The 20,224-nt window shown below is 59.5% G+C and overlaps 2 protein-coding genes across 5 annotated transcripts; one reads left to right on the forward strand and one right to left on the reverse strand.

Moving 5' to 3' along the window:
* The first annotated feature begins 96 nt into the window (after nt 1–96).
* On the forward strand, nt 97–7,918 carry POLD2 (DNA polymerase delta 2, accessory subunit). Of its 4 annotated transcripts, none has more exons than XM_044946801.1 (11): nt 97–175; nt 1,425–1,684; nt 4,595–4,716; nt 4,919–5,042; nt 5,206–5,320; nt 5,464–5,692; nt 5,979–6,059; nt 6,210–6,367; nt 6,580–6,707; nt 7,193–7,294; nt 7,653–7,918. In XM_044946801.1, the coding sequence occupies exons 2-11, from the start codon at nt 1,465–1,467 to the stop codon at nt 7,811–7,813; spliced, it is 1,440 nt and encodes a 479-aa protein (XP_044802736.1). In that variant the 5' UTR covers nt 97–175; nt 1,425–1,464; the 3' UTR covers nt 7,814–7,918. The 4 variants fall into 4 exon arrangements, with proteins under 4 accessions (XP_044802736.1, XP_006049612.1, XP_044802738.1 ...); XM_006049550.3 differs by having other exon boundaries at nt 98–175; nt 5,494–5,692; XM_044946803.1 differs by lacking the exon at nt 97–175 and adding an exon at nt 181–319.
* Nucleotides 7,919–8,020: 102 nt separating this feature from the next.
* Nucleotides 8,021–19,747, reverse strand: AEBP1 (AE binding protein 1). The gene is made up of 22 exons (XM_006049553.3): nt 19,565–19,747; nt 17,181–17,968; nt 15,145–15,531; nt 14,538–14,600; nt 14,339–14,410; nt 14,060–14,194; nt 13,903–13,983; nt 13,374–13,451; nt 13,167–13,250; nt 12,995–13,048; nt 12,243–12,352; nt 12,026–12,165; nt 11,613–11,697; nt 11,372–11,516; nt 11,182–11,267; nt 10,894–11,017; nt 10,424–10,620; nt 10,150–10,329; nt 9,598–9,949; nt 9,380–9,519; nt 9,136–9,235; nt 8,021–8,916 (listed from the first exon to the last, which is right to left on the reverse strand). Exons 2-22 carry the CDS (start codon nt 17,431–17,433, stop codon nt 8,276–8,278), a joined length of 3,507 nt encoding a protein of 1,168 aa, XP_006049615.2. The 5' UTR covers nt 17,434–17,968; nt 19,565–19,747; the 3' UTR covers nt 8,021–8,275.
* Nucleotides 19,748–20,224: the final 477 nt, after the last annotated feature.

Below are 20,224 nucleotides of genomic sequence, written 5' to 3' on the forward strand. Positions count from 1 at the left end.
GTGGGGCGAGGTGCGCGGAGTGGCGGGAGGAGGTGCGCGGCGGCGGGCGGGTCCCGCAGTGATAAGCATGGTGGAGCGCGCGGTGATTGGTGGGATGCCTCTGTGGGCGGGGCAAGACGCGCGGATTGGCGGGAGATGGCGCGCGGCAGGGGGCGGGGCCGTGGCGTGCGGAGAGGTGAGTAGGGTCTTGCTTCCCTGGACCTCGTGGAGACTGGGTGGGCTAGCTCTCTTGGTGTCCACGCGTGGCGGCGGGTTAAGCGGCATCTCGCGAGGGAAGTCTGAGCAGGGTCTTTGCTGTATCCCCCAAGACGGCCCCAGGGTGCGTGCTGGGGCCGTGGTCTGGGGCTTCAGACCGAGCGGCTCCTTTGAGATTGCGGCCGGAGTGCAGATTGCGGCCGGAGTGCTGCCACTGCTCTGCACTTTGGGGCAGAAAGTTAATTCAGATACAGTCCCGGCCCAGTATCTGTTCGATAGGGACAGAATTTAAGCCACTTAGAGCTGTAAAAAAACGCGGTGGGGTTAGATACCGGTTTTAGTACCACATACTATTTAACCCATTACATGCGAACTGTTATCATCCCTTCACGTCTGTATAGACTGAGCTGCTCCACGTATTGATCTTGGAACCTGCTGTGGATTTGACGTTCTTGGCACATCTCACTCAGGCTCGGGGCTGCTTTTGAAAAGTGGGCTTAAATGCTGCTACCTCTGGTCTCCTAGAGCTCTTATTCTACTCAGAGGAGGCAGACAATAAGCTTAAAAGCTATTGTTTGTTGAAAGGTAAATGCTATGAAAAACAATAAACATTGGAGGAGCAGACATGCCAGGGGAGGGATGCAGGAGAAGGTTTGAGCACACCTGAAGGAGAGGCGGCAGTGGACCATACTTGTATGGGAGGGAGGAGAGCAGTTCTCCTGGTTGTGGGGGCGGGGTGGGCAGGAGGGCAGGACCAGTGGGGCAGATCTCATAGGCCACTGTAGGAACCTGGGGTTTTATTCCATGAAACGGGGGCCGTTTGGAGGGTTTTGAGCAGAGGAGTGACTGACGTATGTTTTGTTATTTAATCATAAGCTTATTATTTTATGGTAGGCTTGTATAATAATAAGGCTGTCTTCACGCCCTGAAATGGGGCAGGTGCCAGGGAGCTGGATGGGGGCAGATGAGGAATCCCCTCATGTGGGGCGTGTGGAGTTTGAAGCCCTGATAGTCATCCAGGTAGATGTGTGGAATGGGCAGTGGACACTTGAGCCGGGTTTCGAGAGCTCTAGGTGGGAGATGCATTCCCTAACTTGCTCCATCTCCCTTTTTGGATGCAGGTTCCTGGGTGAGACATTGGTAGACAACACAGTAAGTTCCAGGTGCTGTTCTGGCCATCTGCTGTGCATGTGGGCTGGGGTTGCAGGACTGCATTTGTGTTTTCACAGGGACCACCTCCTCCTTGGCTTGGACACATCGAGCAGGGCCATGTTTTCTGAGCAGGCTGCCCAGAGGGCCCACACGTTGCTGTCTCCGCCATCAGCCAGCAATGCCACTTTTGCCAGGGTGCCTGTGGTGACTTACACCAACTCCTCGCAGCCCTTCCGGCTGGGAGAGCGCAGCTTTAGCCGGCAGTATGCTCACATTTATGCCACCCGTCTTATCCAGATGAGGCCTTTCGTGGTGAGCCGGGCCCAGCAGCGCTGGGGTAAGTAATGAGGTTGGGGAAATGCTTCCAGGTTTGTTGGGTATGTATTTCCTGCCCCTTGAGGTCGTCTCTCTTTCCTAATCAAGTGACCTGGACAGTGCAGACCTTCTTCTTTCTTCCTGGTTCTTCCTTGGTGATCTCTCCTGCTTTAAGTTATTCCGGGTGAAGCAGGACTCCCACCCTCCCCACCCCGCACCACATTCAACTTTCAGGTGATGCTGCATCACCCCGTTCTTAATATTTATGAGTGGCTTCTGGGACTTCCCTGCTGGTCCAGTGGTTAAGACTCCACGCTTCCAATGCAGGAGGCATGGAAGAGGAATTGGAATCCATCCCTGGTAGAGGAATTGGAATCCCACATGCCACTTGGTGAGCAAAAAAAAACAAAAAAGAGTGGCTTTCCATGTAGTTTTGAATTAATCTGTTGTGCCTTTAAACAGAAACTTTGTAGGTAAAATTGTGTCTTACTCATTTTTATTGCCTTCCCCCCACCCCCAACCGCCACCTGGCACCAGGCATTGTGGGTCTCAGCCCAGGTTGCACATTGGAAGCACTTGAAAAGCTTTGTAAAGCTCTGGCTCCCAGGTCCATTCTATCCCGTCAGGTTAGCTGGGTTGTGTGCATGTGTGCTAAGTGACTTTAGTTGTGTCTGACTTTGTGTGACCCTATGGACTGTAGCCCACCAGGTTCCTCTGTCCATGGGATTTTCCAGGCAAGAATACTGGAGTGCGTTGCCATTTCCCACTCCAGGGGATCTTCCTGACCCAGGGAACCCACATCTCCTGCATCTCCTGCATTGATAGGCAGATTCTTCACCACTGCACCACCTGGGAAGCTCTGGTTTTATTAATATTATAGGCAGTCAGGAGAATACGTGACCCAGTCTCCTAGCTACATCATCATATTAAAGATGTTTTCCGTTTTTTTTACTTCAGGCAGAAGTATCATTCACCTTTTCTCCGCCACATAAGAAGGGTCTCCTTCCTCTGGCCTTTCTCTCATTTTCCTTGACGTCCTCAAAGACATTCTCCTCGAGCCAAGGTCAATGTCACCTTTTAACCTGCTGTGGTACCAGGTCTCTCTTCTCACAAAGCTGCCCAGTAACAGGAAACAGCCGTTTTATTCTGCTCACAGAGTAGGGCCAGGAATTCGGACAGGAGCCCATGATAAGTGGGGCCTTGACTGGATGAAGGACAGTGGGGCAGCATCCCTCACTCACCACGTGGCTTCTCCATGTGGCCGGGTTTCCTCCCCAGAGCTCAGCCTCTGGCAGAGTTCGTCTCTACTCACAAGTTTCCTGAACACCTCAAGCCCTTTCTTGCTGTCAGCTCTCTCTGCGTCTGGCATGCTCCATCCCCAGGCTTCCTTCACGACCTCAGTTTAAAAGTCCTGTGCCTTGAGAGGCTTCCTGGGCCAGGAGGGCCTTCTTGGCATCTACTGCCTTCGCTCCCGTCTGTTCGTGGCACTTGTCCCAGCAGTGGATCCCTCATCTCCTGCTGTTGCCTCTCCCTCTGCACCGGAAGCTCAGTGAGAGCAAGGATGGGCCTTCGGGTTCACTCTCTGTGCTGGAGCCTGGCCTGGTGCCCACAGGCTGGAATGGATGGATGTCCTCCCGTCAGCACAGGGGTGTGCAGTTCTGCCTGGTGCTCAGACGTGCATGTTGGATCTCAGCTGTGTAGCCTTGGACATGTTACTTAATCTCTCTGTGCCTCAGTTTCCTCAGCCAGGTAGTGTGTAATATCTCCAGTGATGTGTTGTCGGGGGTAAAAGAGCTCCAGGCTCAGGGCTGGGCACAGCTCCCTGGGGCTGAGTGAAGGCTCGGTGGATATCACGGCTTTGAGATGGGTTGTTCCCGTTGGTGTCTGGCATTCTATCTAGAATGGCGGCATTGTGCCGCCCTCCCTATCTTACTCTGAATTACTCTCCTTTGCTCCCCAGGGTGTAGATCTGTGGAATGTTATTGGTTAGGGTTAGGGCAAGAAGGGCTTGTTTTGGAGAACCCAGCTAACGAAAGGGCTGGTCCCAAGTCCACATCATCCCATAACCCTGTTAGCATTTCCTCCAGGCTTAGGGTCTAAGTCCTAACAAACTCTCAGGCCTTTGGGGCCTTGGCTCCTCCCTCTTGCCCACCCAAGTGACCCCTGCAATTCCATGGCTCTCCCACGCCTGTCTTGCTCCTCATCCCTGACGCTTCCTGTTTGTTCTCTCTGGGATCTCAGGAGCTCAGAGTGAACAGGGCTGTCTGACTTTACAAAGAACAGAACGGGGTGGATGGGTATATGAAGTTTGAATTTAGGGTATCTCTTTTCAGAAGACAAGGCACTTGTGGGGTCGATAAAATAAACTTGCAAAGGAAATTATAGTGTTGTCCAAGCAGGGCTGTGTTGAGACTTGGCATACCTCTTTCTAAAAATCAGTGTTATACTTTAGGTATAAGTGAGGGAACTCTGCATTAGCGTCCCATGGCTGCTGTCATAAACAACAAGGCCAAAACTGTGTGCCTTCAAACAGCAGAAATGTATTCACTTCCAGCTCTGGAGGCCAGGGGTCCGAAATCCAGGTGTCGGCAGCATCACGCTCCCTCTGATCCTTCTTTGGCCCTTCTAGCCTCTGGTGACTGACCCCTCACTGCTGGCCTGTGGCCGCATCCCTCTGGTCTCTGCCCCTGCACCATCTTCACGCTGCCTTCTCTGCATGTCTGCCTCTCCTGCAAGGACACCCGGCATCCAGAGCCCCTCTGTCCTCCTGGGGCCGATCCTTTAGGTCCAGGGGGTCCTTGCATTTGATGTTCTCTCCCTCTTGGTGGAGAACAGGGCCCCAGGGCCACAGTGCTCAGTGAGGACTGGGCCCGTGCTTCATGGGGCAGAGGAGGGCCACCTGGTCTCTGAGCACATTCTCTTTGTACCCCAGGCAGTGGAGTCCTAGTGAAGAAGCTGTGTGAACTGCAGCCCGGGGAGAAGTGCTGTGTGGTGGGGACCCTCTTCAAGGCCATGCCACTCCAGCCCTCCATCCTACGGGAGGTCAGCGAAGAGGTAAGGCCAGCTGGCTCACACACGCCATCCCCAGAACAATGTTCCCATCCCAGAGGGCACGATGGGGCTACCTGCCTTGGATCCAGAGAATCAGGGCTGGGCCTCTGCCATAGGGTTGCTGGCTGCAGGGCCATCTCACTGATCCAGCACTGGAGCCTTGCTGGGCCCTGGCCTCATGACCACTGCCATCTTTGAATTCCAGCACAACCTGCTCCCCCAGCCTCCTCGGAGCAAATACATCCACCCAGATGATGAACTGATCTTGGAAGATGAATTGCAGCGTATCAAACTGGAGGGCACCATTGATGTGTCAAAGCTGGTCACAGGTAGGGAGTAGAGAGGTGGGGTGGCCTGTGCATCTGGGTGCTGGCTCACACTCGCATTCCCGGAGCAATGAGTTTGGGTTCAGGGAGAGGGTTAGACTATGGTAGCATGTTGGGTGGTAGCCTCCCGGAGGCTCCTCCCAGACCTGATCCTGCTCCTCCCCAGGAACGGTCCTGGCTGTGCTGGGCTCTGCGGGAGATGATGGAAAGTTCCTGGTGGAGGACCACTGCTTTGCAGGGCTTGCCCCTCAGAAGCCTGCACACCCCCTCGACACAGACAGGTGAGGAGCTGGGGCCCAGGGTCCGGGCAGTAGTCCAGGGGAGTCACAGTTGCTGCCTCTATCCCCCCTGCTTCCTTGTGATGGTGAGGAGCCCCACCAGTAGCTCCAAACAGCCCTCTTGGGACATCCCCTTACTTTCCCAGCACCCAAGAGGACCCCGACTTCTCTGGCAGGTTTGTGCTGCTGGTGTCTGGTCTGGGCCTGGGTGGAGGCGGGGGCGAGAGCCTGCTGGGCACCCAGCTGCTGGTGGACGTGGTGACAGGGCAGCTTGGGGATGAAGGGGAGCAGTGCAGCGCCGCCCACGTCTCCCGGGTCATCCTTGCCGGGAACCTCCTCAGCCACAACACGCAGAGCAGAGACTCCATCAACAAGGTATGGTGCCCGCCTGCCTGCATTCAAGCCTCTCTTTCCCCACGGAGGGTTGGGGATGGGGTCTTGCAGATCTGATGACCCAGGAATCTCTGGTGCTTTGGGACCCAGCCTCGTTCTCAAACCTCCCTCCTGAGGGTAGCGTGGGGACAGAGGCCCAGAACTCTTACTGTCCCTCCATAAGTCAGGCTTTGCTCCGCTCTCAGCCTCCTGGCAGGGGCTCTGGGTGTCCCTTTGATCTAAGTCTCCCTTGAGACCTGACAGCCTGTGTATGTACTTCTACTCCCAGGCCAAGTACTTGACCAAGAAAACCCAGGCTGCCAGTGTGGAGGCTGTCAAGATGCTAGATGAAATCCTTCTGCAGCTGAGCGTGAGTGAGCCGGGTCAGGCCAGCGCCTGCGACCAGGAGTGTTTGGCGGTGCAGATGGGCACTGAAAGGCGGGCAGGGGGAGCGGACTCCAGCAGGGTGACTGTGGAGGGCACTGGGCCCCACAGGCTCCCCTGCCCCTGTGCCCTCCAGGCCTCCGTGCCCGTGGATGTGATGCCGGGCGAATTTGACCCAACAAACTACACGCTCCCCCAGCAGCCCCTGCACCCCTGCATGTTCCCTCTGGCCACTGCCTACTCCACACTCCAGCTGGTCACCAACCCCTACCAGGCCACCATCGATGGAGTCAGGTAGCCCCACTCCAGCCTGATCCCTGGCCTTTTGCCTTGGTGACAGCAAGAGGGGAGGATGGGGCCCAGGGGTGCAAGAAAGCCCACCTGGGATCGGGCTCTTTTTCAAGTGGGGTTTGGGAACCTGCTATGAGGGCGCCAGGCCAGCTGTTGTGGGAGGAGCACAGATGATGGCCCCCCCAGGGTGGGGTCAGCCGAGCCTTGACTTGCAGATTCCTGGGGACGTCAGGACAGAACGTGAGTGACATCTTCCGATACAGCAGCATGGAGGATCACTTGGAGATCCTGGAGTGGACGCTGCAAGTCCGGCACATCAGCCCCACAGCCCCTGACACCCTAGGTAACGGGACTTAGACACGTGAGGTGGGAGCAAAGGGTCGGGGAAGACCAAAGGGGCTCCACTGATGCTCAGAGTGTTCCCAGCGTGGATTTGCACCCACCAGCCTTGCTATGACCTGTCTGAGGAAAAGCCCCAAAGCGTGACCTTTGTTTTGGGAGCTACTCTGGAGTCTTTATCTCTGTTTATGGCCAAGGCCCTGCTTAGGGCTGAAGGCTGTGGGAGCATGTTGGGAGCTTGAGCCAGTCAAGAGTCCTGCACCCTGCCCTCTGCCCACCGAGGACAGAGGCGGCAGCAGCACAACACACTGCCCTGCTTCTGGGGTCACGGGGCCAAGTCTGGAGGGATTTTTGTTGTGACGGCTGCAGGGTCTTGTGTATGGGATGGAGCCCCACGTCCTACATGGGACAGCCCCATCCCGAACGTGCAGATGTCTCCTGTGTGAGGTTGAGAAGTCCCACTCTCAACTGTACCTCGTCCTCCTCCAGGTTGTTACCCTTTCTATAAAACCGACCCATTTATCTTTCCGGAGTGCCCTCACGTCTACTTTTGTGGCAACACCCCCAGCTTTGGCTCCAAAATCATCCAAGGTAAGTTTTGTCTTCTGGGGGCCCCAGGCCTGGGCTGTCACGAGGGACATGCTCTCCCAAGGCTCACAGAGAAGGCCTGTGTTGGGTGTCCAGGCCCCCGTGGGGTGGACAGGCCAGGCTCTGCAAGGGCTGAAATTGTCCTTGCCCAGAGCTCATCCTGGGCAGTGTGGCTCTAGCTTTGGACCTTTACGGTGTTCTTGGCCCTTTTCATTTCTGGCCTCAAGGAGCTTCTGTGGTCAGCGCTCCATGGTGCTGATGGCAGGGGGTGGGGGAGGGTTCCTGTTTACCTCCTGTGACTTCCCTTTGAGACCGGGCTCACCCAGAACCTAAGATGGGCTCCCACCTGGCTTCTTTGCAGGCCCCGAAGACCAGACAGTGTTGTTGGTGGCTGTCCCAGACTTCAGCACCACCCAGACCGCCTGTCTCGTGAACCTGCGCAGCCTGGCCTGCCAGCCCATCAGCTTCTCAGGCTTTGGGGCAGAGGACGAGGACCTGGGAGGCCTGGGTCTGGGTCCCTGACTCACAAAGGCAGCCTTGTCCAGAGCAGCCCTGGCCATTCTTTCCCTGTGGCGTCAGCACCACGACAGCTTTGGCTCTGTAAATAAAGCCTAACTATTCACTGGTGTTGAGCTGGGCAGTCCCTGTGTGGGGCCGGGGCACTCCTGTGGAAGGAGCCTCCCTACTCCTCCCCTCTCCCGGCTGGTCAGGATGGCAAGTGGTCAGTGATACATCTGCCAGTGAGCTTGGTTTATTGGTGTGGCCTGGGCAAGTGGTTGAGAAGTCTGCCCTGGGGCTTGCTCGTCCAGCCCCATCCCAGTCCTGCAGCGGAGCAGCAGGTGACCCTGGCTCTTAGGTCTCCATCACATTCATGCCCCCTCCTGGCAGAACCCACACCAGGGGGCCTTCCCTGTGCTGATGGCCGAGGAACTGGCCAGGGCAGTGTGACTACTGGTGCGAGCTCGTGCGTTGGCAGACCTGTTCTCAGAAGTCCCCAAAGTTCACTGTGTAGGTCTCAACTGTGGTGAAGGGGAAGTCTGGGCCCGTGACCATCTCTCCTTCCTCCTCCTCCCCTTCCTCCTCCTCAGGCCCCAGCTCTGTCCCAAACTCCGTCACCACCTCCGTGTAGGTCTCCGTCTCCGTCTCCGTCTCCGTTTCCGATTCCTCCCAATTGACTGTGGTCTCTGGTAGAAACTGCCAGGGCCCCAGTGTAGAACTTGGGGCTGGGGAGGGGGCAAGGTCGGCAGTGGGGAGCAGTGTTGGAGTGGGAGGGGGCGATGTGGGCGATGTGGGGGTAGTGGCCGGGCTCGTGGTGGCATTGAGGCGTCGGAGCCGCATCTGTTCGCGCATGCGCAGCCGATACTGCAGGCGGCGGCGTTGCATGCGCCTCTGCTGGGGGGTCATGGGGCGCGATGGGTCGATGTGTGGGATGGGCCGGTTCCCATTCATGGCCATGATCTCACGGATGCGCTTCCAGTTGGAGCGAGCCAAGATGAAATTGCACTGAGTGGCCCCAATGTCATAATCCACGTTGCAGGTCTTCGAGCTTGGGGTGTAGCCCTCCGCGTGGGCCGTCACGCGGTACTCACCAGGGTTCAGGATACGCCAGTAATCGCCACCACTGGCTGCAGAGGGAGGATGGGTTTGGCTACCTAGGAGTGCCCCCTCCCTCCCAGGCCCCAGCTCTGTCTGAGAAACCTGCAGCCCCTCCAGCCCTCCCTCTGGTCGAGATCCAGAGGAGCAGGGACTTCCTGGGCAGGGCAGGCCAGGCTTGTTTTGCCAAGGGCATGCATAGGTTTGGTCCCCCATCCTGAGAAGTGGGGTATAGTTGTACACTTGTGTACCTGTCTTCACTCCGTGGTTAATGCCACTCACGGAGATGGTGGCATTGGCTATCGGGATGCCTTGCTCGTCTGTCACAACCCCCTTGATGCCGCGGTGAACCTGCAGGGAGGAGGCAAGGTGGTGTCTACATGGCCTCCCCCCAGGCTGTTTCCCTGTACTGTCCAGGAGGTCCCCCAGCCCTTCACCAGCCTCTCCCCAAATGCTGCCCCACCCCTCCGCCAGTCCCCGCGGTGGCCCCCACACCTGCTCCATGAAGGTGAGCAGAGCTTCTTTGTTGTTCTCCCACTCTCGGGGCAGCTCGCTCTCATGAGGGAACTTATCACAGCCCAGGAAGATGGAGAGCTCCAGGCAGTTGGTGTGCAGGTAGCTGAAGTCGTTGATAGCTGGGCGGGGCAGACAGAGCCGCAGTCACCCCTGCCCATGCCAAATGCCCCACCACAGACCCTCCCAGGCCAACTCACTCCCAGAGCGGGGTTTCCACTTGGCCCCATTGACGATGCCCATGCCGCCAGTGTAGTCCTGTGCTTGGCACCCTCCCCTGTAGGGCTCAGTCATGGTGAGGTGGGTAGAGGCGAAGGAGATGGCCAGCCAGCGGAAGATGGCGTGGTCTGGGGTCTCCTGGGCCTCAGATGCCTCTTCTTCATCCTCTCCCCGGGCGGCTGCCATGGCCGCAGCCAGAAGCTGCTCCTGGCTGGGTGTGCGGGCCATATCATAGGGGTAGGACACAAGCCGCTCGCCACCGTTCAGGTTTGCCCCCAGCACGAAGGGGTTCTTCTCCATCCAGGCAATGATGGCCCGGACCTCCGTGGATACCTGGGGGTGGCCAGGGGAGAGGTCTGGTCCACAGCCTCCATCATCTGCCATACAGACCCCTCAGCAGTACTCACATCCCCTTGGTCCCTCGGAGCCCCTGCAGTCTCAGCACCTGAGCTCAGTCTCCCTCAACCCACCCCCAAGTCCCAAGCTCTACCGGGACTTGCCCCCAGGCCCTATTGGCCAGGCTGTGGCCTCACCGTGGCATCTGGAGAGAGGTAGCGTTCAGGGATGGGCAGGTTATTGTTGGGCACCCGGTAGGGGACCCATTTCCTTTCCTCAGCTCCCCAGAGCACCGAGTTGAGATCCGGGAAGTCCTCATAGATGTCAAAGCCCTCCTCGGTCCACAAACCCAGTGCCCAGTTCCCAAACTCTGAGCCCTGGGGAAGCCGGGAGAGAGGGGGTCAGCATCAGCAGCCCATTCCCAGCCCTGCCCCACCCAGGCTCCACCCTGACCCCCTTCCCTCCACCCACCATCTGCGCTGCCACCTCGTAGCCGTCAGGGTTCAGCGAGGGCACTAGGTGGATGCGCGTGTCGTGCACCAGGCTGCGCACGCGTGGGTTCCCATCGCGGTATTCGCGGCACAGGTATTGCATGAGTAGGAGCAGCAGCTCTCGGCCCAGCACCTCATTGCCATGGATACCAGCTGTGTAGCGGAACTCGGGCTCCCCTGTGAGGGTAGGAACCTCAGCAACCAGCCAGCCTCCTGAGGCCTGAGGCCCAGGGGATCTGAGGAAGGACCCAAACCGGCCTCATTCCCAGGAGACTGGGAGTGGCTGAGGCTTGCAGGGCCCAGGAGGGGCTCCAAAGACACAGGTGGGAGGTGGTGAGCTGGCAACATCAATAGTGCAGGCTCAGCTGCAATACCGGGCCTTGCCTCTATCTGTTGGGCTTCGGGAGGACCAGGCTTCCAGGGGGTCCTGGGGGCTGCGGGGGCCCTCACCCAGCTCGTGATCCCCGGGATTGTCCGAGATCTCCATGGCATAGATCTTGAGTCCTCGCGAGCTCTTCCCCAGGCTGTATGTGCGGGTGATCGTGGGGCACTGCTCATTCACCACCTTCATCAGCTGGGTGCCAGAAAAGACAGGGAGTTACACTGCCCCCACCCTGCCCCCAACCCACCCCCAGTGACCATGCTTCTCCCATGGCCCTGTCTGTTCTGTGGGGAAGCACCTGTTAGCCCTGAGCCCAGCGCCTGGACAGGACCCCAGTCTCAGGACAAGCACCCCACCTGCCGCATGTCTTTGTAGTTGTGGTGCCGGAAGTCCAGGTCATCGGTGGTCACCACCTCGTTCTGCACGTAGTAGCTGTGGACAGCTGCGGGGAAGGCAGGCAGGCAGGACCTTGAGCAGTCCACCTGCCAGCCCACCCCAGGTTGCCCCAGCCACCCGTCTGTGCCCCTGCCAGCCCCAGGCACTCACGGGACACGGGGCACCCCAGCACCTCCAGGCGCATGCACAGGCTGCCGTTCCAGGTGAGTGGGTAGATGCGGATGAAACGGGCCACTACCGGCTCCGGGAGCTCGCTCAGCACAGGCGTGTCCTTGTCCACGTTCCCGTGGAAGGTCTGGGAAGAGGCAGGCCTAAGAGCAGCCCCCAACCCCGGCGGAGACCCACCTGTGGCCCAGACGAGGAGGGTAGAGCCAAGAGCTCAGGTGCCCACCATTTCCTCGTAGCCATTGGTGTACATCACCCACGTCTGGCTGTCGTTGCTGAAGCCCACGAAGAAGGAGGTCACAAAGTCGTCACTGGGGGGCAGATGGTGGTCAGGGCAAGGCTGCTCTCCCCACCCCAGGCTAAGGCCCAGGCCTTCAGGTGGCCCGAGCCCTCTCTTCTGGGCCCAAGAACCCAGAGCTAGCACATGTGGGGCTTGCTGGGGGTCTAGAGAGGCTGCCATGCCTGCTGCACGGCTGTGGGTGGTTGCTTTGCTTATCTGGACTCAGGGAGCTGACAGGCCATAACCAAGGAGAGGGGGTGGGGGCCCTGGAGAACCCACCAGATGGTTCTGAACGGGACTCAGAGCCATGTCTGGAGCCACCCATCCCTACCGAGTGCCTGTGAGCCCGGAAGACGTACTGGATGCTGGAGTCACGGCCCTGGGTGATGACGCCTGTGAACTTGGTGGTCCTTCTCGTGTCCACCTCGATCCACTGGGTCTGGGAGTCATCCTCAGCACACCACGCCCCATCGTAGTAGTCATCCTCAGTGTCGCCAGCCTGTCAGGGACAGCAGGGAGGCTGAGCGTGCAGGGGGCCCCTAAGCAGCAGGGAGAAGGGCCCATCCTGACACCCACCTGCATGTTGAGCCGGCCTCGCTGTGCACCCAGGCCGTGGCGCAGCATGGAGGAGGCCCGGATCTGGTTGTCCTCAATGCGGTGCGACTCCATCCCGATGGGGGGGCACTCTGGAGACACGGCACCCCAGGCTAGTGGCCCATTGGCTCCATCCCTCCATTGGTCCCTCCCTTCACCAAACCCAGAATGGAGGAGCCCAGTACCCACTTCCCCTCCGTCAGGAGGTGCCAGTTGGGGCAGCTCCACCCCAGCCCATACTTCCCCTCCTTGGGCCTCAGCTTCCACCTCCGGGGAATGTGCTGAGGATGCCAGGTGCCAAGGGGCCATGAGGCCTACATGAAATCACAGGGACGGCCACCCCAGGGCCTGACCCGTCACAGGCATTGTCTGTATCAGGGCCATCTGCACACCTGCCTTGTGCCCAGAGCTCTGTCCCTGGGGTCAGGCCCAGGGCAGACACTCCAGGGTCTCTCCCTTTTGCACCACAGGACTTTAAGAGCAGGAGAGAGTTCTGGAGGCCTAGAGTGCCAGCAGGAAATCTGGGTTTGGGACTCGCATGTGGCCTTGGATGGGTCACTTCTCCCATCATGCTTACCCAGCTGCTGTTGCCCCGCCCCACAGCCCTCATACCCACCCTACAGCCCCCACACATACCCACAGCCCCCACCACACCCCCCGTCCCCATATCCATCCTGCAACCCCTCCAACCCACCCTGTCCTTACACACCCTAGCCTCTACACCCCTCACTCACTGATTTTCTCTACTGGAGCCCACTCCTCCTCCGACTCCTCACCCTTCCGGGGCCCTGGGGGGCAACAAAGGGAGGAGGCGGTGATAAGGGTCCCAGAGCATCTGGGAGTCTGGCTGGCCTCTCACAAGGACCCATGCTGTGCAGGCTCAGCCCCCAGCCCCCAGAGACACACCTTTGGGGTCCTTGCCCTTCTCCACAGTCCATTTGTCATCCGTCTCCTCCTCCTTGGGGCTGCTGCCCTCCTTTTTGGGTTTCTCTGAAGGATGGAAGGTGGGAGGGTCCTGTTGGCTTAGCCCCGGAGTTCAGGAGGCAGGTGTTGTGGGAGTCAGGCCTGCACTGGGGGCTGGCCCAGGGGTGGGGACAGTCTGGGTCCACTCACTCAGCTCTTCCTTCTCTTCATCTGTTTCCAGGCCAGTGTCGGGCTTCTGGGGCTTGGGAGGCCGGAAGTAATAGTCCACTGTGGGGAGGGAGAGTCCTGATGAGAAGGCCTGAGGCTGGTCCCAGGACCCCACCCCAGGAGCTCCTAGCCAGGTTCACAGGAGCCCAGTGGGCAAGACGAGGAAGGGAATGGAGTCCAAAGGGACCGTGCAGGAGGGAGAGGAAGGCGGCAGCTTTGAAGGGAAGAAAGTCCAGAGGGGTGAGGGGTGGCTAGGACCGAAGCTCAGGAGGGTCAGAGAGTGATGCCCACGGAGCTGAGGAAGAATAAGCCAGAACAGAGGGCAGCAGGGAAGAGCTAAGTTCAGGAGCCAGGAAGACCCAGCCTGACGGAAGAAATCAGATGAGGGCAGGCAGCTTGGAGGGGGTGGCGGGGGCAGTGGGGTTGGTAAGGTCACTGCCACCAAGCTGGAGATACAGGCGGCTTGGCTTTGGGATGCAGCTGTGGTGGGCGGGGGGCCCTGGGCACTCACTGTCATCGTAGTTGGGGATCACGTAGCCGTCCTCATAGTCGGGGAGCAGCGGGGGTGGCAGGGGCTTCAGAGGTGGCGGCTCTGTGGAGGTGGGAGGCAGGGGTGGGCCAGAGCCCCCTCTCCTGGCACCCCCACCCCAAGTCTGCCCACATCCTACCGATCTTCTTCTCTGGGGCCTCAAAGCCCCGCCCAGGCGGCTCAGCCTTCTCCTCAGGGCGCTCAGGCCACAGCCTCTCTGGCCTTCTCCTGCTGGGGGGCGGCCTGGGCTGCTTCTGGCGGCGGATGTATTCAACTAGGGCAGAGGGTGGGCTCTGAGCCGGGCCAAGGTCAGGGAAGGTGGGGCCTCCGAGTGGACTATCATAAACCTGGGCCAGGGGTCGGGATCTAGCTGGGGAGGCAGGGCAGGTGGGCCTCCCTGACGGTGGACCCTACTCACAGTCCTCGTAGTCTTCCCGCTCTATCTGGTCGTTGTAGTCCAGCGTGGGCTGCTCCGTCTCCTCCTCCGGCTCTGGGGGAGAGTGCTTGTGGCCACCTCGTGGAAGATACTCCCCGATGCCCCCACCTAGCCCCACCCTGGAAACCCAGCAGGCCAGGGTGATTGGTCCCTTGAGGCCAGGTGGCTGGTGCCCACTCACCAGGCTGGTGCTCCACGTCGGTCTCTTCTCCTGGACCCCCCCAGGGATCTGGGAGGGGTCCACCTGCAACACAGACCCCAGGGGCGTGTGGATGGGAGGCCTACCCTGACCGCTGGCTCCACAGCAAGGCTCCACAAGACCTGGGCCCTGCTGACACCCTCTGAACAGCTCACTCCCAGGGAGGCCTGGGCTGCTCGGGCCCTTAGCACCCTGCTGGCACTTCTGGAGGGACAGAGAGCTGGATAGTTTTCTGGGGAATCCAGGCACCGCTGTCTGGGAGGATCTGCTGCCCCAGCAGGGGGGTACCCTGCAGGCTCACAGCCCAGTGACACACGGCAGATGGCTCTTGGGGGGCTCAAGGGTCAGAGCCCAGGACTGTGGAGAGCTAGCCCCACCCACGAGGCCACCAAACACTCCCTCCCCAGGGAAGGAGTGGTACTGTGGGAGCCTCAGCTGAATTGCTGTGTTCATGACAACAATGAGGCCCCAGCACCCATCTGGTCTGAGGGTCTGCAAGAGGCAGGGACTCAGGGACCCACCCTCACCACCACCCCTCTGCAGCCCAGAAGGTCAGAGCCGCTGAACCCCAGAAGAGCCCAGTACACACCTCCCTCCTGGGGTAGTTCCTCGTGGTCAGGGCTGAGGAGTGGGGGCAGTGGCCATTGCGGGCTTTCAGAGGGGGTTGGGATGGAGAGCTTCTTCCCAGCTAGAGGCCTCTTGGTGGCCTTGGGGGGCTTCTCCTTGGGCTTCTTGGTGGCCTTGGGGGGCTTCTCCTTGGGGGGCTTCTCCTTGGGCTGCTTCTCCTTGGGCTTCTTGGTGGCTTTGGGTGGCTTTTCCTTGGGCTTCTTGGTGGCTTTGGGAGGTTTCTCCTTGGGTGGCTTCTCCTTGGGTTTCTTGGGAGGCCTAGAGGACCCCTCCGGGGGCTGCTTGGTCGCCTTGGGGCTTTTGTCCTTCTTCCCTTTCTTCCCTTTGTCTTTGGCTTTTCCCGGAGGCACTGTTCAAGATGCAGATTCAGGTCAAATCAATGAAGAGCCCCCTCTATGCCCTAGGTATCCCACGCAAGGTGGGCAAAGGGGCTGTTGGTAGTTCTGTGTTTCCCAAATTAAGGAAACTGAGAGGTTAAGCCACTTGTGGTCATGGAAGAGCTGGGGTTGGAACCCAGGCTTTCTGTCTGTGAGACATGCTATCACCACCACACCTTGGCCTGGTTGGCTCAGCTTCTCAGGAGCAGGCCCTCACCCTCCCATCTGTCCAAGGAGCACCTCACAATCCACTCTTTCTCCACATGGCCCCTTGGCCAGTCAGGGCTCACTATTCTGTGCTGGTCATGGAAAGAGCAGAGGGTGACTAAGCCACCAGGCCTGAAGGAGCACCCAGTCTGAAGGGGGAGGCAGTCTCATTCCTCTCACACAAAGTAAAGGGCATGGGCCTGGGGCCCCCCTGGAGCTAGAAAAGCTTCACAGAAAAGGGATACGCATGCACGATCCCCCGTCCAGGACTAAGGAGCCTGGGGCAGGTTGGAAGCCATAACCACAGGGTATCCTAGGGCCATGCAGAGGACAGAGGGACAGGCAAGTACTGCAGCTGCCTGCCCATCTCAGAGTCTGGGGGAGGGAGGGAGCAAGGGCAGGGCCTGGGGTTGCCTGTAGGAATCTTCCAGGACCCTGAGCAAATGCCGCTGAAAATATAATGGAGTTGTGGGGGCCACGTGACTGAAATACAGGAAAATCTACAAAATGCACACAGCCAGGAGAAATAGAGCTGCCCCAGCAGCAAGCAAGAGGCCGGGACAGCAATCCTGGAATGGAGAGGGGTGCTGAGATGGGTCCCAGAACCCATCCCCCGGGGTGGGGGAGGAGCCAGGAAAGATCTAGAGCAGGACAAAGGGGAGGGGCTGCTGACCTCAGGAATGATGGATGGTGCCTTGGAAGTCTCCTGGGAGAGAGATCAAAAAGACCCTTGCCCACCTTCCAGAAGGTCATGATAAACAGCTAAGATTTATTGACAACTGATTATATAAGAGGCACTAGGCTAAATGCTTTGGTGATGTATCACCTCATTTAATCCTCACAATAACCCCGGACCACTGCCCACTGCTCCTGGAAGCCTTGAGGAGACAGGAGGTCTTCTGCAGCCCTTCCCTGCCTCTGTACTCCTGGAGTAGGAGGCCAGGCAGCAGAGTGCTGGGGATCCTTCCCAGGGGAGGCTGGAGGCTGGGTCTCTGGCAGTGGTGTGGCACAGTGTGTGCCACAATCAGGCTGAGTGGCCCCATTGAGACAGCAGGGCCCTTCACCTTCACACTACCCTGGGGAGGGGGCTGCCGAGTCCCCTGTTAGCTCGAGTCTAGTCCCTCCAGGGGTTTGCCGGCTGTGCAACAGGGACTGGGAGGACCCAATCCACTGGGCAGCGGACCTGCTGGATGTGTCCCCAACCTCAGAGGGCTACCAGCCAGCGCTGACCTCTGCCTGGCACACTGTCCCGCCAGACATCTGGGCTCTCTTGTGCCTTTCGGATCCATTCCTAACGCTGGGCAGACTGGACATCGGCCAAACCCTACCGAGGCCCGCCATTCTCACCTGTGGTGCAGGGCTGTCCGGGCGGCCCCCCATCACGCCAAGGGCCACCCCTACCCAAAGCTCTTACCCTCTTCGGCCACCCCCGGACGCGCCCCCGGCTTGCCCCCTGTCTGGGGTTTGCGGGCGGGAAGGGTGGGTTCAGGGGGCGGTGGGGCCTCCACGTCGTCCTCCCGGGGCTCGGACTCCAGCTCGGACAGGAAGCCCTCGAGGAACTCCTCGATCTCGTCGTCGGTCAGCACCGTCTGCGGGCGCCCCCCGGGGCACAGCGCTAGCAGCACCAGGAGGCAGCCGAGCAGGGGCGCCCCGAGCAGGGCCGCCATGGTCACAGCACACACTGGGAGGCAGGGGCGCTGGGGAGGGGGCTCCGGGGGAGAGGTGCGGGGAGGGGGGTCCTGGGAGGGGCGGGCAGGGGACTCCGGAGAGGCGGGGGGTAGGCGGGGGTTGCTCGGGGAGGGGTGGGGGGTGATCCGGGGAGGGGCGGGTGGGAGGATCAGGGGTGGGTAGGGGACTCCGGCTTGCGGCGCGGGGCTGCTCCGGGCCAGGCAGTGACTCAGGGGTCGGTGGGGGCTCAGGGATGGTCAGGGGGTTCCAAGGCGCTGGCGGCGGCTGGGAGCTCAGGTCCCGCGTGGCGCGCTCCCGCGCGGACCGCCTTCTCCAAAGCGCCAGTGGCGGCCGGGGCGGGGGCGCCGGGGCTTCCGGAGCCGGCTCCCCCCACCCGGGGGGAAGGAGGAGGAGGAGGAGGAGCCGGGCGTGGACGGAGGGGCTGCGGGGGGGCTGAGCAGTCCAGGCGCCGCGCGCGCTTGGCACTTCCCGAAGTGGGAACTGCGGGCGGTGTCCCGGACCTGGGCCCCGCGCCTAGGAAGGAAGGCCCAGGGGAAGGAGGGCTGGAGGGATTGTGAGGTCCTGAGGGTGCTAGTGGCAGGGCTCCGACGCCCCTGCACAGCTCTGTCTGCAATACCACCTCCAAGCCAGATGGGAACTGGAGGCGGTGCCCCAGGGATGCCCCAGAGCCTGCTGGAGGTGAGCGGGAACCCTGAGAGCAGAGCTAAGCTATGGACTCTGGCCTCGGGGACCTTACCCCCTCTACAGACCCGCAGGAGAGTCCCAACCCATCCTTTCCTGTCTCTGGAGTCTTCAATCAGACATTCAGCTAACCCCCTAGGTCCATGAGAGCCCGTTCCTAGGCTGGCCCTCAGGGAGACACCACACTTTGGGAATTCACTGTAGCCAGGGACAGGTGCACAACTGCCCTGAGGACGGGCTAACTGCTCTGTTGGAAGTAGGATCCCCCATTTAAGATTGCCTCTCCCTTCCGACGATACTGACATACAAGGACAAGTTTGGAGGGGAGTCAGAGATGGAGCAAGGAGGGAGGAGATGCCTTTCACATTTTATTAAATTGTATGTGTCATTCATAGGAATGGGCTGTCAGGGGCATGGAGGGACTCAGCCCGGACACAGCAATTTCTATACAAGTTCAGGGCGTTCTTGCCCTCTCCTGCACTCCCAGCAGCAGAGGGAGGGACCCCAGATTAAGAACCCCAGAAAGGAGGCAGGAGGCAGCAGATTAGACACTACCCCTGAGGACGTGCCCCAGCTGAGAGAGTTGGTGGGTGCAAAGCTGTGTGCTGGAACCTGCCATGGGAACAGATCACTCACCACCCGAATAGGAGCCACAGATGTTTTCGGGCAGACCTCTTCCCCTATAGTTTCTTTTACTGTTTCCTTGGTGAACATTGCTTGACCTCTAGGGATACACTGTTTTCCCAAAAGCTGACATCCCAACAAGGACAAACAGGTATTCCTCTCTTTCCTCTTACCAGATCCTAGTTTTTTAAAACTGTTTCCTGTGCCTCCATCTATCGCATTGACTGGGGGGGGGAGGGGGGGGGTGTGGGGTTGTGGTACAAAGATGGGGTAGTCAGACAATCCCAGATCGATTAGTAATGTCTGCCATGGGTGCCATGTGCTGCCATGCGTGCCTGGTATTTCCACGTGGCTTCTCAAAGGGCAAGTGTTGGCTGGCCTCAGATGGGTATGACACCCAAGGCCAGAGCTCCCGCAACATTCCTCCTTGATGGGATAAGGAAGCAAGAAAAGTACACCTGGAGCCTATGGGACAAGTTTAGCAGCACTCAGCCCTGAATCAAGGTTGTCTGTCTCAGGAGGCCCTGAGATGATGAACAGGAGGCAGCCGAGGAGCGCTGTGGGAGCTGCTGGCTCAGCCCCGAACTGGGGGCAGGGGCAGGACCCAGGGGGCTCTGCCTTCTCTCACCTCTTTCTTCCAAGGCCCTCCCTTCACTCCCAGCTCCTGTCGCTTCCCTGAGAAGACCAAGGCCACCCACCTGGGCTCTCGGAGCACGCCTCACCCCCACCCCTAGTCAGGCCTCCTTGTCCCTGTGCTGACCCTGCCCTGCTGTCCTGGCAGAGTAGGATGGAGCAAGCTCTTACCCATAAATGTCCTCTGCGAGCCTCTGAATCATCGTTCTCGAAACTTCTGTCTTGGAATTTGTTCTGTGGCCCCCAGTTGAGTGTGTCCAGTAGGGAGGCCCGAGGCTCAGGGGAGGGGGCAGCTCTAGAACGTCACTTCCCTGGGAACAGCTCCCAAGTTCAGCTGGCTCACACATGGATCAGATTTGAGCTCCACATCCTCTGCCAGGGAAAATAGAAGCCATAAGAAAATTAAAAAATAAAGAGAAACTTTTCCTCAGCCACAGTGAGTCACCAACAGGAACATGAGCAAGGGCTTGTGGGAAGCTGGGCCCTGGAGTGGGGAGGCAGGGGGCTGGGGGCCCTCCCCGCCTCCCTCGAAGGTCTGGGCAGGTGAGCGGGGTGGTGACTGCTGTCTGTGCCAGGCCTGTATCTCCCCTCAGGGAGCAGGGCTGGGACTCCACTCAGCTTTCAGACCTGCACTCAGGAAGTTGCGCAGACCTGGGCCCGTGAGGAGACGCCTGTCTGCTGAGGAGCCCTGTCATCTAAACCAAACTCCCCAAGGGCAGCAGCCCAGGCCAGGAAGAGGCAGGCCAAGAGGTGGGAGGCTTGATGTCTCCTGTGGCTGCCACTCACCCTCCTGGGGTCCAGCACCCCTTGCCAGCGGGTGGGGCATCTGTA

Source organism: Bubalus bubalis, chromosome 8, assembly GCF_019923935.1.
Source record: "Bubalus bubalis isolate 160015118507 breed Murrah chromosome 8, NDDB_SH_1, whole genome shotgun sequence".
NCBI lineage: Eukaryota > Metazoa > Chordata > Mammalia > Artiodactyla > Bovidae > Bubalus > Bubalus bubalis.

Bases quoted from the DNA above. Each gene is read 5' to 3' on its own strand.
- POLD2 (XM_044946801.1), top strand. From the start codon at position 1,465: ATGTTTTCTGAGCAGGCTGCCCAGAGGGCCCACACGTTGCTGTCTCCG. The intron at 5,693-5,978 runs GTATGGTGCCCG...TTCTACTCCCAG, and splicing joins GCAGAGACTCCATCAACAAG to GCCAAGTACTTGACCAAGAA. The intron at 6,060-6,209 runs GTGAGTGAGCCG...TGTGCCCTCCAG, and splicing joins AAATCCTTCTGCAGCTGAGC to GCCTCCGTGCCCGTGGATGT.
- AEBP1 (XM_006049553.3), bottom strand. From the start codon at position 17,433: ATGGCGGCCCTGCTCGGGGCGCCCCTGCTCGGCTGCCTCCTGGTGCTG. The intron at 13,251-13,373 runs GTGAGTGGACCC...TCCATCCTTCAG, and splicing joins TGAAGAGAAGGAAGAGCTGA to AGAAACCCAAAAAGGAGGGC. The intron at 8,917-9,135 runs GTACACAAGTGT...CTCCCTCTGCAG, and splicing joins TAACCACGGAGTGAAGACAG to CCAGTGGTGGCGATTACTGG.